The sequence below is a fragment of the Diospyros lotus genome, chromosome 4 (assembly GCF_014633365.1).
Source record: "Diospyros lotus cultivar Yz01 chromosome 4, ASM1463336v1, whole genome shotgun sequence".
Classification (NCBI taxonomy): domain Eukaryota; kingdom Viridiplantae; phylum Streptophyta; class Magnoliopsida; order Ericales; family Ebenaceae; genus Diospyros; species Diospyros lotus.
Genome location: NC_068341.1, coordinates 6,286,572 through 6,302,551, shown reverse-complemented (window position 1 = coordinate 6,302,551; position 15,980 = coordinate 6,286,572). Strand labels below are relative to the sequence as shown.

The 15,980-nt window shown below is 34.4% G+C and overlaps 2 protein-coding genes across 2 annotated transcripts; both read left to right on the top strand.

Annotated features, from left to right (window-relative positions):
• Positions 1-1,868: 1,868 nt before the first annotated feature.
• On the top strand, positions 1,869-3,462 carry LOC127799192 (protein DETOXIFICATION 55-like). Its single transcript, XM_052332979.1, has 2 exons — positions 1,869-1,910; positions 2,011-3,462. Exons 1-2 carry the CDS (start codon positions 1,869-1,871, stop codon positions 3,460-3,462), a joined length of 1,494 nt encoding a protein of 497 aa, XP_052188939.1.
• Positions 3,463-13,187: 9,725 nt separating this feature from the next.
• LOC127800375 (FCS-Like Zinc finger 15) lies at positions 13,188-14,527 on the top strand. Its single transcript, XM_052334957.1, has 2 exons — positions 13,188-13,669; positions 13,857-14,527. Exons 1-2 carry the CDS (start codon positions 13,464-13,466, stop codon positions 14,038-14,040), a joined length of 390 nt encoding a protein of 129 aa, XP_052190917.1. The 5' UTR covers positions 13,188-13,463; the 3' UTR covers positions 14,041-14,527.
• The last annotated feature ends 1,453 nt before the right edge of the window (positions 14,528-15,980 follow it).

Genomic DNA, 15,980 nt, shown 5'->3' with positions numbered 1-15,980 from the left:
ATCCAAAAGTAAATAACAAATGAATTGCCCAACCCATCCCACAACTTGAATCCCAAGCAAACAATATAGCAACTATACCATGGTTATGTCACATGGGAAATGAATTTCCAATAGGTAAACAAGAATAATTAGAGAATGCACAATGGCTCCCAATGAAAATGTGCTAATAAAAAGAAAGGAACATGATCTTACAGCACAAAAGGTTGGATGTGTTAAACATGTTGAGAAAGCTTTGTATTACTATTGAGAATGCAAGGAACTAGGAAGAGGGGTTGGGTCCTTTGTTTTGGGATCCATTTAAGGAATCTAAGAAAAACATGTGAGGAAAAGGTTTTTGCTAGGCCTCAAACTCCAAGTTGTATGTGGCATGAACCTGCCAAGGTACACATGGGACATGATAACCAAACTCAAATAATTGCAGTATTTTAAAAAGAAGCTAATAAGTTTGTGATAATGTTAATGTTGAGGCATATATAAAGGCTCCTGTATCTACCAAATCACTGATGTCATAATTACATAAATCAGCAAATAATCTTATCTTTAATGGTTTTAAAATTTGATGATTTCTTCTAGTGCATCAACATTAAGGATAAGGCGCATGAGAGCTTCTAACAAATCTCCACCAATTATATTAAAGACCCTCCCTACTGGAATGGTACATAAAATAACATCAGAGCAATGGCTGGTAACCAGAATCCTTGGAACTACACATGACTGTTGAAGATAAAGAAAAGAGAAATAATAACAATATCGAAAGTCGGAACAAGAAAGATTGTTGCCCCTTGGTTCGGCAATGGACTCTTGTAACATTAAAACTTAACCCTTTAGAAGCATTTATATTTTTTGAAATATTTCAGCCCATTTTCTAAAACAATGCCTATTGTTGCTTTGTCAAACCAGCCACAGCTAACTCAACCTCCATAGATCTGATTATTTCTAATTATTACAAACAAACAATTTAGACCTTTCAAAATTTTGCAACCTAACACTATTGAAGAGCAAAAACCAGAAAAATATTATAATAAACTAGTATAAGTATTGTTGAGATGAGAATATGAATTATCATAAAGTGGAATGGGAATTAGTAAACTACACATTAATTTAATGGCGTTTAAAGTTCTATAACAACAACAACATATCCAGCCTTTATCCCACTATGTGGGGTCGGCTACATGAATTATAGACTTCCATATACTTATGTCTTTTGTCATATCTTCATTTAGGTCCATACACTTCATATTAAACTTTAATGTCTCTCTCAAAATCTTCTTGGCTCTGCCTCTACCTCTTTTTATGACTAATTATTTAATTTCATCAACTCTCCTCACATGAGCGTCTCTTGGTCTTCTTCTCACATGACCAAACCATCTTAGTCTAGTCTCTTTCATCTTCTCCTCAATTGGCACTACTCCTACCTTATTACAAATAACCTCATTTCTAATTTTATCTTTTCTTGTATGGCCGCACATCCATCTTAACATCCTCATCTTTTCTAATTATGATAAAAACATAAGCAATTTTTTACCCTAAATTTCTTCATGTGAAGATAGGTTTAAGAATAGAATAGTGGCCATCATTCCAAAAGGGAAGCGAATGAATGACAAGATACAGTTAGACAGTGGGGCGCCAGGAGGGGGGCTGATCTGAAAAGGTTAATATACCCTTCTTATTTAATGGCCTTTTATTTTACAGCACTTTAGCTTCTGTTTGGGAACATAAATTCTCAATCCCACCACCTTCCACCTTTATAAACCTCTTCTCATTTTCTGCTGCCACCAGCAGCTCTCTCTCTCTCTCTCTCTCTCCATGCGTGATATTTCTACCATTAAACTCTGACAGGAAAACAGAATAAGCAAAAGGGATAACAGATGGCTACAGAGGAAACCCAAAAGCAACCAACAATGCCTGAGGTACGAACCATAGAATGATATAAACTCAAACAATATTTTTGCCATACAAATGTGAAATATTACATTCTGAAAACCATTATTTTATTCATGATTTCACTAGGTAGTGGAAGAGTTGAAGATAATGACTGACATTGGCTTCCCTATAATGGCCATGGGTTTGGTTGGTTATTTCAAGAACATGATTTTAGTTGTGTGCATGGGAAGGCTGGGGAGCCTTGAGCTAGCCGGTGGTGCACTAGCCATTGGCTTCACAAATATCACAGGCTACTCAATTCTATCAGGTCTAGCCATGGGGATGGAACCAATATGCAGCCAAGCTATTGGTTCCAGAAACTTAGCCTTAGTATCACTCACTCTTCAAAGAACAATTCTAATGTTACTGTTAGCATCATTGCCAATAGGATTATTATGGTTTAAGCTAGAGTATCTCATGCTTATGCTCCATCAAAACCCAGATATAACACATATTGCTAGCCTCTACTGCCGCTATGCCATCCCAGATCTTATTGCCAATAGCCTCCTACACCCATTACGTATCTATTTACGTAGTAAAGGGACAACATGGCCATTGATGTGGTGCACTTCAATTTCTGTACTTCTCCATCTTCCCATCACCATGGTATTTGCCTTCAGTCTACACCTTGGGGTTGCAGGGTTGGCAATTTCAACCTTTATCACCAACTTTAATACTTTGTTCTTCCTTCTGGGGTACATAATCTACACTCACAACCCAAACAAGCCCATGTGTCAACCACTGATACCTCAAATGATTCCACTTTCATCAACTTCAATTTGGAAGGAGTGGGTGATGCTACTTCAACTTGCTATACCAAGTTGTCTAGCAATTTGTTTGGAGTGGTGGTGGTATGAGTTCATGACGCTTCTAGCAGGTTATGTTAACAAACCTCATGTTGCCCTAGCAACATCAGCTATAGTAATACAAACCACCTCTCTCATGTACACCTTGCCTTCTGCACTCAGTGCATCAGTGTCGACCAGAGTAGGCAATGAGCTTGGAGCAGGCAGGCCAGATAAGGCCAATTTGGCAACAGTGGTAGCTACAGGAATGGCCCTCTTAGTCTCTATTTTTGGCTTCTTATGGACCACCTTAGGGAGAGAAGCCTGGGGAAGAGTTTTTACACAGGACAATGAGGTTTTAGAGTTGACAATGGCTGTGCTACCTATAATTGGGATATGTGAGCTCGCAAACTGTCCACAAACTACAGGTTGTGGGGTTCTCCGAGGAAGTGCCAGACCAATTGTTGGGGCAGCTATAAATTTTTACTCATTTTATTTGGTGGGTATGCCTGTTGCTATCATTTTGGCCTTCGTCTGGGGACTTGGATTTTTGGGCCTTTGTTATGGGCTTTTAGCAGCTCAACTGGCTTGTGTAATTTCAGTCCTTGCAGTGATATACAGGATGAATTGGAACAATGAGTCATTAAAGGCTAAATTTCTAGTAGAAGGGAGTTGGGCATTTGCACATGCAGCCAAAACAGTAAATTTTCAGGAAGGAGTTGGCTCTCTGGAAGAGATAGCTTATGAGAAGTGAAGCAAGTACATGGAAGTAACATCCAGAAATAATACAGCATGAACAGGATAAGAAGTCTCCATTTCATTGTTTTATGTCCATGCTATATCTAATTCCATCTCCTCTTATTTTTTCTAATTACATCCCCCATCTATCTCCAAATGTCTGCTCCATTTTACTTAACCATAGGCCAGTTTGACTTCATCTGTTGTTTTTTGGTTGCATGCAGATGTAAAATCCTTTTACATTTGCTCTGTACAATATGATATAATTAGATTTTATTTCCATTATGTATGGCTAATATAGGGGCCTATTCAATGACCATGAATTAACTGAATTGGCATGTCATAATTAGTCTGGCAGGAAGATTCACAAATATTCATACCATAACAAATCACACAGGCATACATTCTGCATAGCAAAGCATGCCTAGATATTTCTACCCCCTGATACTGACCTAATACATAGAGAAAATTGACAACATCAACGAACTGGGATAATGGGATTTCAAACCACATGCAAGAAAATACACTAAAACTGTCCTCTGTTTCCATGGCAACCAAAGAGGGGAGAGAGAGAGAGAGAGAGTTTATCAACCAGTTGTGCCTTTTAAGGCAAAACAGGTAAAGCGAAAGTAGTTCTGAATCTGCTGATTAGATTTACTCCAAAAGCAGGTAATCTTTAAGAATGATCCTACTTATTCAGAATGCTCAAGATTCAGAATTTCAACCATGGACCAAAAATAAATATGATACAACATGAATAAGATGCTGCAAGACCTTCTATTTCTCACACTGTAATAACTTGAAATCCCATATATCTCTCTAACAATATAGCAATGAAATCAAGTTGGTTATCCGGTGTCATTTGACATGGCTACCATTCCCAAGAAGCGCAGGAACAGGACAAATTAAGTTGCCTATTACTTACCTTCTTCTGCTTCGAAATATTTCCTTTCGAGCAAAATCTTGCACTTATCAACTCTTATCAGTCCAACACTTCAGTTGGTTTTACATTGCCAGAGGTACAGTCGATGAATCAAAACCTTTATCATAAAAATAAGGGAGATGAATGAAATTTAGCAAGAAGAAAGCCACCTGCATGCACATAGGCAGGTCTATGGAAGTTGTTACTGCTGGATTAATGCACTCCCTTACCAGCTATTAACCACCAAAGAGTGACACAAGTTAATGTTATATTGCATTATCATATTGATAATTAACTTGAACTAGGCTAAGAACAGGGGTACTTGTAAATTTGCACCAAATGGACATCAAGTGAGTGGATTCACCTTGCTACATATACATCTTTCGCAAATTATTCCATGCATGATTTATGCGATAATTTTTAGATCAGTAAGAAATGGATCCTTTCACCCTACAAGTAGCCCCCAATTTTGTTGCTTTGGGTGATCTCTTCAAAATTACCCATATTAATAACAAGCAAGCAGGTGTCAACAAACCTGTATAGAACTGATGATACATGAATAGAAGTTTGAGAAGCACCTTTGCCATGCTTTGGAGTAGAGTGAATAGTTGGGCCAAGCTCAATGATATCATTGGGTTTCCTCCTGGATAATATGTCCAATTTAGAGGTGCTTCCATGCCCAGACTAGCCAGGGCTTATCTTTTTAGCTTTTGGCCCCTCCAATATATCCAAAATAAACGAGAAAAACAACAGATGATGTGCAGCACCTCCACAACAATGTTTTAGTTTAAATTATATCCTAAGTACACATACTTCTAAGAAGGTGCCATATCATGTGTGGAACACCAACTCATCAAGCTCTTCCTAATATGGAATCTTTTGTAGCTTTTGTAAAATTAGACACTTCATGAGCACTTTTAGGGAGACTTAGGTTCATAAAGGTATTTGAGTGCAGGTTTGGACAAATTATATTTACTTTTATTTGTCCTTGCTCTTTTAGTTTTTGTCAATTTTAGAAATTGTAAACAATATTTTTAACTTAATTTATGCATAAGAGTTTTTCAAAATATACATTACGGCATGTTTATTCACAGTTATTTTCACATAATGATAGGCAAATATTATTTGATGTTTTTTACCTGTGGTGTTGATTTTTTTTCTTTTTTTGTTTTTGAAAAAAATTAATGTCATAGTGTCCTAGTCATGCCATGTTGCGTCCTATGGCTATGTCTTATATCTATATCCAATTTTCTTAGTTTGCCACTTGCCTCACAAAATTATTGAATTTACAATTCTAAGAATTTACTGCAACAAGCCTTCCACCATTTACATCGAACTTTCTTCAACGTGAAACAGCTGTTGAAGTTGACTTCCTTTTTTAAACCAAAGTGACATGCATTCTTTCCCATCTCTAAAGAACCATAACGAGATGCAAGCTACCAATTTAACTACAATTGTACCATATAGACTGCAGAATGACTAGTTTAGCTAACATAGTATTTAAGAAGCAAGATTACTTCTAAACAGGAGCTGCATCCACTCTAGCCACCAACTTAACATGTGTCCTTAAGCTTCAATCAGCAAACATTATGGCTAGCTTGGCTTGAATTTAACTTCTTTGCACCTTTAGCTTTGATTCTATACATGTAAATGAAAGAAATCTGACACAATACAAATTCTTTAATCATCAAGAACATATTCGACGAGAAAGGTGCTGCAAGATAATATTGAATAAATTCCCAAATGAAAATAGTAGCATTCCAAAATAAAAAGTCTAAATTACTTGAACGTTTCCACTAACAAAATCAAATGAAATGTACTGAACTTATTAGTTAAAATACAAATTGAGCCTGCAACCCCTGTGTTACCAAAAAATTAATACTAAAAATATAAATACAAATTGAAATAATGTAATTAGGTGATGCACAAATATACAGACGGTAATTTTATAATAGTGCGCTGCAGTAGCTGCTGGAGGCCATCATTAACCTAAAAGCGCTATGTGAACATTAATTTCACTGGAGGCCATCATCAAGAACTATAGGTTTCATTTCAGCCTCACTTGCAACTATGTTCTTTCTTTCTTTCTTTTTTTTTTTTTTTGGGTAGATAACTTGCAACTATGTTCAAACAGCATAAGACAGCACTGTTATAACAAAACCCAGTCTTTCGACACCAAATGGAGCAAACTTCATACAATTCATTTCTATTCGGTAAAAGACTTCATGAAATAAATTTGCATTTTGCTGTGACCAAGCGAAACCAATTTCAGCATTTTCATCTTTTCCACAAGATGCTAAAAATGCCAATTGATTAGGCACGGCAGGGTTGCGATTTTCAGAAGCATTGAAATTTCTCAAAGAGACACGCTCTCGCATTACACAAACAGAAACGAAACATTTTCGCTTCACAGGAGCAAGACAAAAGGAAAACTAGAAACATTTCATCCAAATGTGAATATACAACTGCGAAACTGCAGAAACATAATTACAAAACCAATCTAGCGGATCATTGCAGTGAGGAACCAAAATTCCTTTCAAATCCGGTGCATTTGCTAACGACACGCAATAACTAAATAGTTATAACCGGAAACGACAATCAACTATAACAAATTTCGTGATCAATACATCCAATTGCTGTTTCGAAACCCTGAAGTAGATAGACAGAGAGAAACTCACTTCTGGATCACGCTCATCTTTCCCGCGTAGTCCAAAATCCGAGGGAGTGTTGGTCGTTTGGCAGTTTGTCCCAATTCATTTCCCCATTCTGAAGAACCTAATCGAAATTTCTAAATTTATGTCCAAAAATTGACCCACGGTACTACTTATTAATTAGCTGTTCTTAATGCCTCAAAAATAATAATAATTATGTATTAAGCCTAATACATAATAATTATGTGTTAAGCCTAATAATTATTCTTCTTAATAATTTTTTTCTCACAAAATATGAGTCCAATAACTAAGTTATATCGCATAAATAGAATCTTTATCATTGTACACTCTCAAACTTTCAAATCAACAAAGGGCATGGTTAAAAAATTAAGTAAAATTGTTATATAATTAATAACTAGAGAATTATTATGTTATTTGTGTCGGGCAACATATATTATTGTCTAATGCGAGTTTGCAGATAATGTGTATGAGTTTCACTTATCCCATAAGTCCCATGCCCTCATCTCAATTTGTTTATATCAGATAAATTTTATGTTATCTAATGCGAATAACAAAAAAATTCGTTAATAATTATCTCTAAAACTTAGCCAACTTCTAAAGATAACGATCAAGTATTTTTCCTACCTAAAATCTAAGTCACTACAGTAGAAAAAATCACCACACTCCAAAAATAAAGTCAATATTGGGGTGGGTGGGCTTGAACCCAACACCTCTCCCACACCAATCAAAACACTTGCTTGCACCACCATTTCAATAATTTGTAAATCAATAAAGTTGATTAATTAAATTTCGGTAAGTGTTTTGGGGGCAAGATCCATGGTTGAACAACAATTTAACTAATTTTATGAATTAATTGAACTAAAAATTCATTTAATCATTTTAACTAAAATGATTGAGAGTAACATAATTTGATTAAAAAAATTAAATTTATTTTCCATTGAACTTTTAAAGCCATTAAATCATTACAAAACCATCCAAAAATACAGGCAGGGCAGCCTTGTCACGTCCCTAACCTCGTACGTATCCAATATCCCGCTCCAATGAGGTGCGATGCGAGGTCGAGACAATCTAAGCTTGATGCCTTTTTTACTAAAAAATTAAAATACCATGTTATATATATGTAAGTAATTTTTGAAATAGTTTAGAACTTAGGGATACATCCCGTGTTATGTAAGTGCAGATAAAAAAATATATTTTTTAAATTATATTAGTATAAGTGTTTATTTTTTGAATAAAAATAAAAAAAGATATCGTGGAATTCGCAATATTTCATAATTTCAAAATAACTTATTTACTTAATTAATAGAATAAACAATATTTATATATTCATATATTTTTTATATTTAATAAAATATATAATATATTTAGAATATAATTATTTTTAGGCCGAATTGTACTTATTTTTTATAATTCAGGCTATAAAATATTTTAAATACTCTTTAATGAAGTATATAAGAACATAGAGTTATTAGATGCATTCAAAGTATTTAATAGCTCCCATTATAAAAAAAAATATAAGTATAATTCAAATTAAAAATAATTAATATTATATATTTATATATGAATATAATATATGCGTGTGTATATATACGGAGAGAGAGAGAGAGAGAGAGAGAGAGAGAGAGAGAGAGAGAGCATATTGGGACTATACTATAAATTTTATCGTTATTTAAAATGGTCCCACCCCAGTCCCCAGTTCGTTCCAAATTGCCCAGATATCTTTGTCGTGCATTCCTTTCACGATCAAATCCAGCTATCTTTGAAAGGAAAGGACACTTTCGTCTCTTCCTTCGCTCTCTTTTATCGGAAATATATATTTAATATACTAATGATATTATATTATTATTTTAATATAATATTATTAATATTTAATAATAAACTAACTATCATGTATTTACAATTTTTAAATATATAATTTAAAATTATTAGTACAATGACGTAATATCATTAGCTTGGCGAAAAGTATTATATTGTCTAATGTTAAACAATATAACATTTACGCCAATATATATGTGAGAGGACGGACGGCCCTCCTTCCTTACTAACTTGTGTCGGATTACACAACTCGACGTAGATAAGAAAACAGATCTATTACGTTGAAGAACGGACAAGGCTGCGCGGCGGACCCTCGTACGACGATGCCTTCGTTGTCAGCAAGCAGAGTATAGTTATCATCGTACACGTGTCGAAAAAGTTTCGGAAGATCCAAATTAGGAAGCCCAGCTGTCAATCACCTCATCAACTCGGGACCCACGTCAGCTTGTCTCTATATATATATATATGATTAACTTAAGCAAATTTGTTCTACCAAGTGAAGTCTTTTCTTTTCCAAAAATATTTTTATATTTTATTTTATTTGAAAAAACAGAATAATTAAAAGAGTTAAAACTTATAACTATTAAATTGAAATAATAAAAATACATAACTTATTATTAAATCACATAAAATTAGAAACCAAAATTGCTACTTATACGCATGGATTTTGCATACTTAATTTTAATAAATTATTCATTTTATTATTATAACACAATTGTTTTTTTAGTTTAATAAATAAATAAACAATAAATTAAAATTAAGTGCATAATAAAATGTACGGATGGGCCTATAAGAGCATAAAAAAAATATTCTTGGATCTAGTGGGTTTTTTGAACCCGTTTAAGATTTAATTAATTTTAATAAAAATTTCAACACTTAATAACAATTTTTAATATTTTTTAATTTAATTAAAAACTGCCACATCATAAATTATTACAAATTATAATAACTTCTGCAGTGCAAACGCTGTAGCTTCAGACTTTTAAAAGGTGTTTGGCTTACGGGTTTGACCATTATACTGTTGAATTCATTTATAAATTACGTAGGTTATTTTTTATGCATTTGATAATATTTAAAATTTTAAATACTATCAATTTTAAAAATTATTTTAACAAAGTTTGAGATAAATCCTTCTTTTAACTTTTTTAAATAAACTCCTAGGAGTTGGTTACGTTGACAAAGTAAATAATATATTTACCTTTACATAATTTTATAATTTTTAATATATCCATCTCTATCATCTTATTGGTTTTCTATTGTCGTCTCCCTCTAGCTCTTTTTTATTGTCGTCACCTCCCTTTAGTTTTGGTCATCGTCGTCAGCCACTACCTCCATACCCATCCCCATTAATTGTCGACTCCTCCATGTTTGTCGTTGTCTATTACTCGCACCTTTTCTGTTATTCATTATTTTTTTTTTATCAGTTGTCTTTAATTATCTCTTTATATATCTATATGTAATATATATATATTATATTATATTAATATATTTTTTAATAATTATATATAATTTATCAAAGTATAATTATAATAATTTTATTAATTGAATATCACTTTATAATTTATGATTATTAAAAAATAATATTTTTATAAATTTTATTTATATTATTCAATAATATATTTATTTTGATCAGTTTAGATAACTTATCAATTTTTTTAAACCAAGCATATAGTTATGTAACTGATAGTTTAAAATATATTATTAATTTAAATGTTATCTAATTTTAAATTTTACACAGTTTAAATGTAAAAAGATTTATAAACTTTAAAAAAAAAAAAACGGTGCACGAAACACCTTCTTAGGGTTTAGTAAATATTAGCGTTGGGAGTGACAGGTGGCACTGTTCGAGAGGCGCCGGGTTTAGGTGAGGAGAATCTCTTCCGATCTTCGTAGGGGCCCACGTGGATGGGACGGAACGGAGAGATAAAAAACGAGAGTACAAATCGTAGCTGCGAGAGAGATAAAACGGAGCACAAGTCGTAGCTGCGACACGTCATCGTCCTCTCCTTAGTTGGCATCTATTGTCGCCTAGTGCATTTAAATTTTTTTAATAATCTATTTTCTCCGATGGATGAAGTTGAAACTTGAAATTAACGAGCCGTACGCACGTGCACTTTCAGCGCCCACGTGCTCGCGTACTGTATAATGCCCTACTCGCCCTCTCTGTCCAACGCGTTGCTTTCTTAATTTTGATTTCCGGACATGAATGAATGAATGAAAGTGCCTACGTATCTAAATGTAATGCTTGATTTATTAATTACTAATTAGTACTAATACGTGATTAAAGTGGATGATGATGATTATAAAAATTATTAATTAGTGGTAATATTATCTTAATCTTTTTTAACAAGCATAAAATAATTATTTTTCAATAAAAGATTAAAAAGGCGGCTCGTGTTGTGTTGAAGTAGAGAAGAAGGGAAAGGCGCCATAGACCTAAAACTCAGTCAGAAGAAAGAGCCCAATAAAGCAACAAGAGGTACTTTTGACTTCAATAATTTGTGTGTGTTTTCCCATCTGAAAACTGTTCAGTTCTGTACCATTTTTTAATTTAATTATTATCATCAGGTGAGGTTGGATCAATTTAACTTGGTAATATTGGAGTCAAAAGTCTTACCTAAACTTGAAATGAAACCATTAATTTGTCGTGGTGGTGGTGGTGGTGGTGGTGTAATGTTAAATCAATTGAGTTGAATAATGAGAAGAGGGATTTGCTAATTAGTTGGATAAGTATTGGTGGACATAAATAAACATAATAATACATCGCTAGGCTTGTGCTTGGGTTTGGCGGCCCACAGATCCCATTGATTGATTCAATAATAATAATAATATAATAATAATCAAGCAAGCACGCAACCGCGCCCGCCCCTAATTGAATGCATATAATTTGTGTACATATAAAAACCAATTTAATTACTAAATATCTATTTGTAAGATAGAGAAATAAACAAAATTAATTAATGATCATATCATTAATTAATTAATAATAGGCAAAAGGGTTTAATATAATAATACTTAAAGACTCAGGGGCTGCTAACTTGATATTAAATCAACCCTATAATAATAATAATAATAATCTCCAAAGCCAATGGGCTGAGATAACTGAGGAACAGGCATGTCCTGTCCACTGATTCGATCCCCAATTATTAAGCGACCAATAATAACTGATAATTGTTTGTCACTGTTAAATCCCTTTTTCGAAAAGTGTGAAGCTAATGGATAAACTATTGAGTGCGATTTTGTTCACCCCTTTTAACGGGGTGAACGTAACCCTGTCATTAGGGGTTAAAAAAATAATTCTTTTTTAAAAATAATATTTTACTCTTACGTTAGAAATTATAAAAATTAACCATATTTTAAGAAAAAAAATTTATTTTTAAAAATTAATTGAAAATGTGACAGAATTAAAATTTGATAAATTAAAACTTATAAAAAAATAATAAACTTACAAAAATAATTGACAGGATTAAAACTGAATCAAAACTGAAAAGTGGCTGTTTTCAGTAATTAGTTTGTTCAAGTGGTTGAAAACGATTTTTTTAGAAAAGTGACTGAAAATAATTTTTTTTAAATATGATTAATTTTTACAATTTTTAACATAAAGATAAAATATTATTTTATTTAAAAAAAATTATTTTTTTAATTCCACTAACGAGAGTTACGTTCACCCTCGTCAAAGAGGGTGAAGAAGATGGCACTCTAAACTATTGGATATAGTGACTGTTGAGTTGAGTCATGTATAGATGCCAAGACCAACCAACCTGCCATGCACCCAAGATTGGAAGTAGAAATCTATATATGTACTTCCAATCTTGGGTGCAAGATTGGAAGTACATGTATAGATTTCTACGCTTTTATTGCTTTTCAAAAGTTTTGTGTCTTTTTGAGTGAGTTATATAAATTAAAGAAAGTACAAGTACAAGATATATAGTTGATGTTTAATTTTTAAACAATAAACAAGTTGGGAGTAATCAAATCAAATCAAATCAAATCAAATGCAATGCATTGTTTTGGTTTGGTTAGTACCAAAAAGTATATAAAAAATGAATTTTCCAGATTTATCCTCAAAATGGCTTCCTTCCTTCAAATAAGTCTACGGTGGGAGAGAGAGGGAGCTGCATTTTAATTGGTTACGTGCAACATTTGATTTGGATAAATGACAAGTCTTAAATAAAATGAAATTACAATCATATCGTATCATATTCGTACGTATCGTATCCCCGCCCACCTCCTCCACCACCACCACGTCATCGAAACGGCCAAATACATAAATGCATGCAAATGCAGCCCCGCCCAGCCCCCTGGTTGAGCTGTGAAACTGTGTCCAAATACATAAATCCGTAAGCCCTGAGCAGAAGAAGACAAAACTGAAGGAGGAGGAGGAGAAGAAGAAGAAGAAAAATGGAAATAAGAGAAAAAAAGGAAAATGGCGATAGCAGGCTTGGGGTACGTGGCAGCAAAGCAAGCGTTTCCAGTTAGATCTTTGGCTACGCTACTCTCTCTCTCTCTCTCTTCTCTATTTATTTTCCTAGTCTTTTCATCAACCAGACCTTACTGTGAGCACCCACCGCCGCCGGCGAGAGAGGAGGAGGAGGAGGAGCATGAGAGATGGCGGGATTAAGCATAGTTCTAGAGAAGTCCAGCAAGGTTGCTAGCAAGAGCAACCCACAAGTCATCAACAAGGTCAACATGATCATCAAAGCCTCTCGTCGGAATTCTCCATCGACGCCGCCCCTCCTTGACGCCGGCTTTCTCGATCACTGCATCCTCTGCCGGAGAAAGCTCTTGCCCGGCAACGACATCTACATGTACAAGTAAGCCCAGATCTCTCTCTGCTCTCGCCCTCATCACACCTCACAACACAGGCAGCAGCACTCCTTCTCCAACGATCGTATTTGAATACAGTAACTCTATTTTAAATTAGATTTAAAAGTACCTTTTCTTCTTTTTGGTTTTGGGGTTGATTCGGGTCGGGTGCTGTGTTTGTTTGTGGTGGCGCAGAGGGGATAGAGCGTTTTGCAGCGTGGAGTGCAGGTGCACGCAAATACTGATGGACGAAGAAGAAAGCAGTACGGGCAGTGGAAATAGCAATAATGCGACTATTGCCAGAAGGGACAACTGTTCATCGTCGTCGTCTCGGAGCGGTAAATCGGCCAGAAATCTGGCGAACGGCTTCGCCTACTGACGTGACGACTACGTACTACTACTGATCGGTTTGGGCTTTGGAGAAGAAGAAGAAGAGGAACAAATATTTTTTTTGTTCCAGTTTTACCCTCCCCTCTTGCTTTTAATGACTGACTGTGGCGTGGTGGCCCTCTCTCAGCTCAGGCAGCCCGGCCCCTGGGTTTGGGGTCACCACTTTTGTCCAGGAATGGAAACCATCATATCCACGGGTTTGTCGTTTGGTTTTTAGCTAGCCCCTTCAAAACTGCAGGCGGGCGGATGGGGCGGTGGGTGGGGGAGTTCTTTCTATGTTTGCGGCTGCACGTTTTTGGTATTTCGTAATATATTGGTATTGGGGGGTTATTGGGTTAATGATTGCTGATTAGTGTAATTAATCAGCGTTTGAATTAAGAAAATTGGATTAATTAAAAAGACCGCTGCCGATGCTTTGCTACAGCAAAGGAGTATCATCTGAGTATATATATATATATCTCTCTCCCATGACTATATGAATGAACTCTAGTTTATTCAGTGAGTGATGAACATTTTGTTTTTATTCCAAAGGCCACCCTGACACTGACCCTGACTCATCAATTAATTTAATTCATTGGGAAGTGGGATGACTATTTTAGGTAAATTGCATATATATATATATATATATATTCTATGTGGATTGAGTTGTCGTTTCAATTTGATAATTATTAATATTTATAGTTTCTTTTTATTAACACCTTTGTTTTTCTTTTCAAAACATTAACCAAAAAAATATTATTTAGACATATAGGACTTATGTTTTGTGTCACACTCCTTTATTAGTGTATCGACCTTAAATGTTCAAAGTAATATTTCTATTTAGTAATGCCTTTAGTTAAGCTGTCTAAATTACATTATTTTAATAATGTAAATTTATATAACCATAAAAATTTCAAAATAAATTTAGCAATGTAATTTTGAGTAGTTATACTAAAAAAAGTATTTTTTTTGGGATGAAATTGTATTAAGAGTGTTAAACTTTTACATAAAAAAGAAATCCTATCATTGATTCATTACTATCTTGGGGTTAGCCAATGCCATGCATTTAATAATGGGCAGTAAAGCTTTTGATGTGGAGAGATTAATCCTATCATTATTATGTTCTTTGTCCAGGGTCCACACCCTTCTTTGATTTCCCCTGCACAAATAACAATTTGGGAAATTCTATCCCTGCCGTTAAATTACTCTTTATAGTTCATACCACGCAAAATTCTATTCTAATTTTAAAATTTTCATTTTAGCCTCATAGTCCACTACCTCCTCTGACAACCCCAATTGTAACACCCCAGAATAATTTTGAGGATAAAAATGATGGGCATAATTGAAATTTTGAAAAAAATAAGGTTATAGGACACACTAACACAGCTTTGGACGACCAAATTAATCAGAGGGAGTACCTCGGACCCTAGATAGCCAAGGAAAATGGTATAGTATCAACGAGTAATTAAAATTATGATTTTTAGTGATGAAAGAAATGAAATCGGGAACAGTTTTCGGTACAACAAAAATATAGCTGTCAATTAGGCCGTATTACCGAATTGTTGTAAACGACGGCCAAAAAGTCAACGGAGAGTGCCAAGGACTAGTATTCGATGTATAGAACAACCCTTAAGTGGTTTCAGGTTGAATCGAGTAGATTTAAGGTCAAATAAATCAATCGGGCCTAAGTGTAATTTTCTAAAATTACCCGAGGAAGGTCTAAACGACAATTTTTCAAAAATTTCAAGGGAGAAATGAGAAGTACCAATCTTGAGGGTTTTAGTGATGGTGTTAGAAAGATCAGGGGCTTGAGGATAAGGACCAAAATGCAAAAGGAAATTCGAGGGGGGCCAAACTGTAATTTTTGAAAATCTGCCATGGTTGGACAGATTTGGCCGCGATTTGTGGCCAGAAAATCCGACGATTTGGACAGCCTAGGGTCGTCAGGGA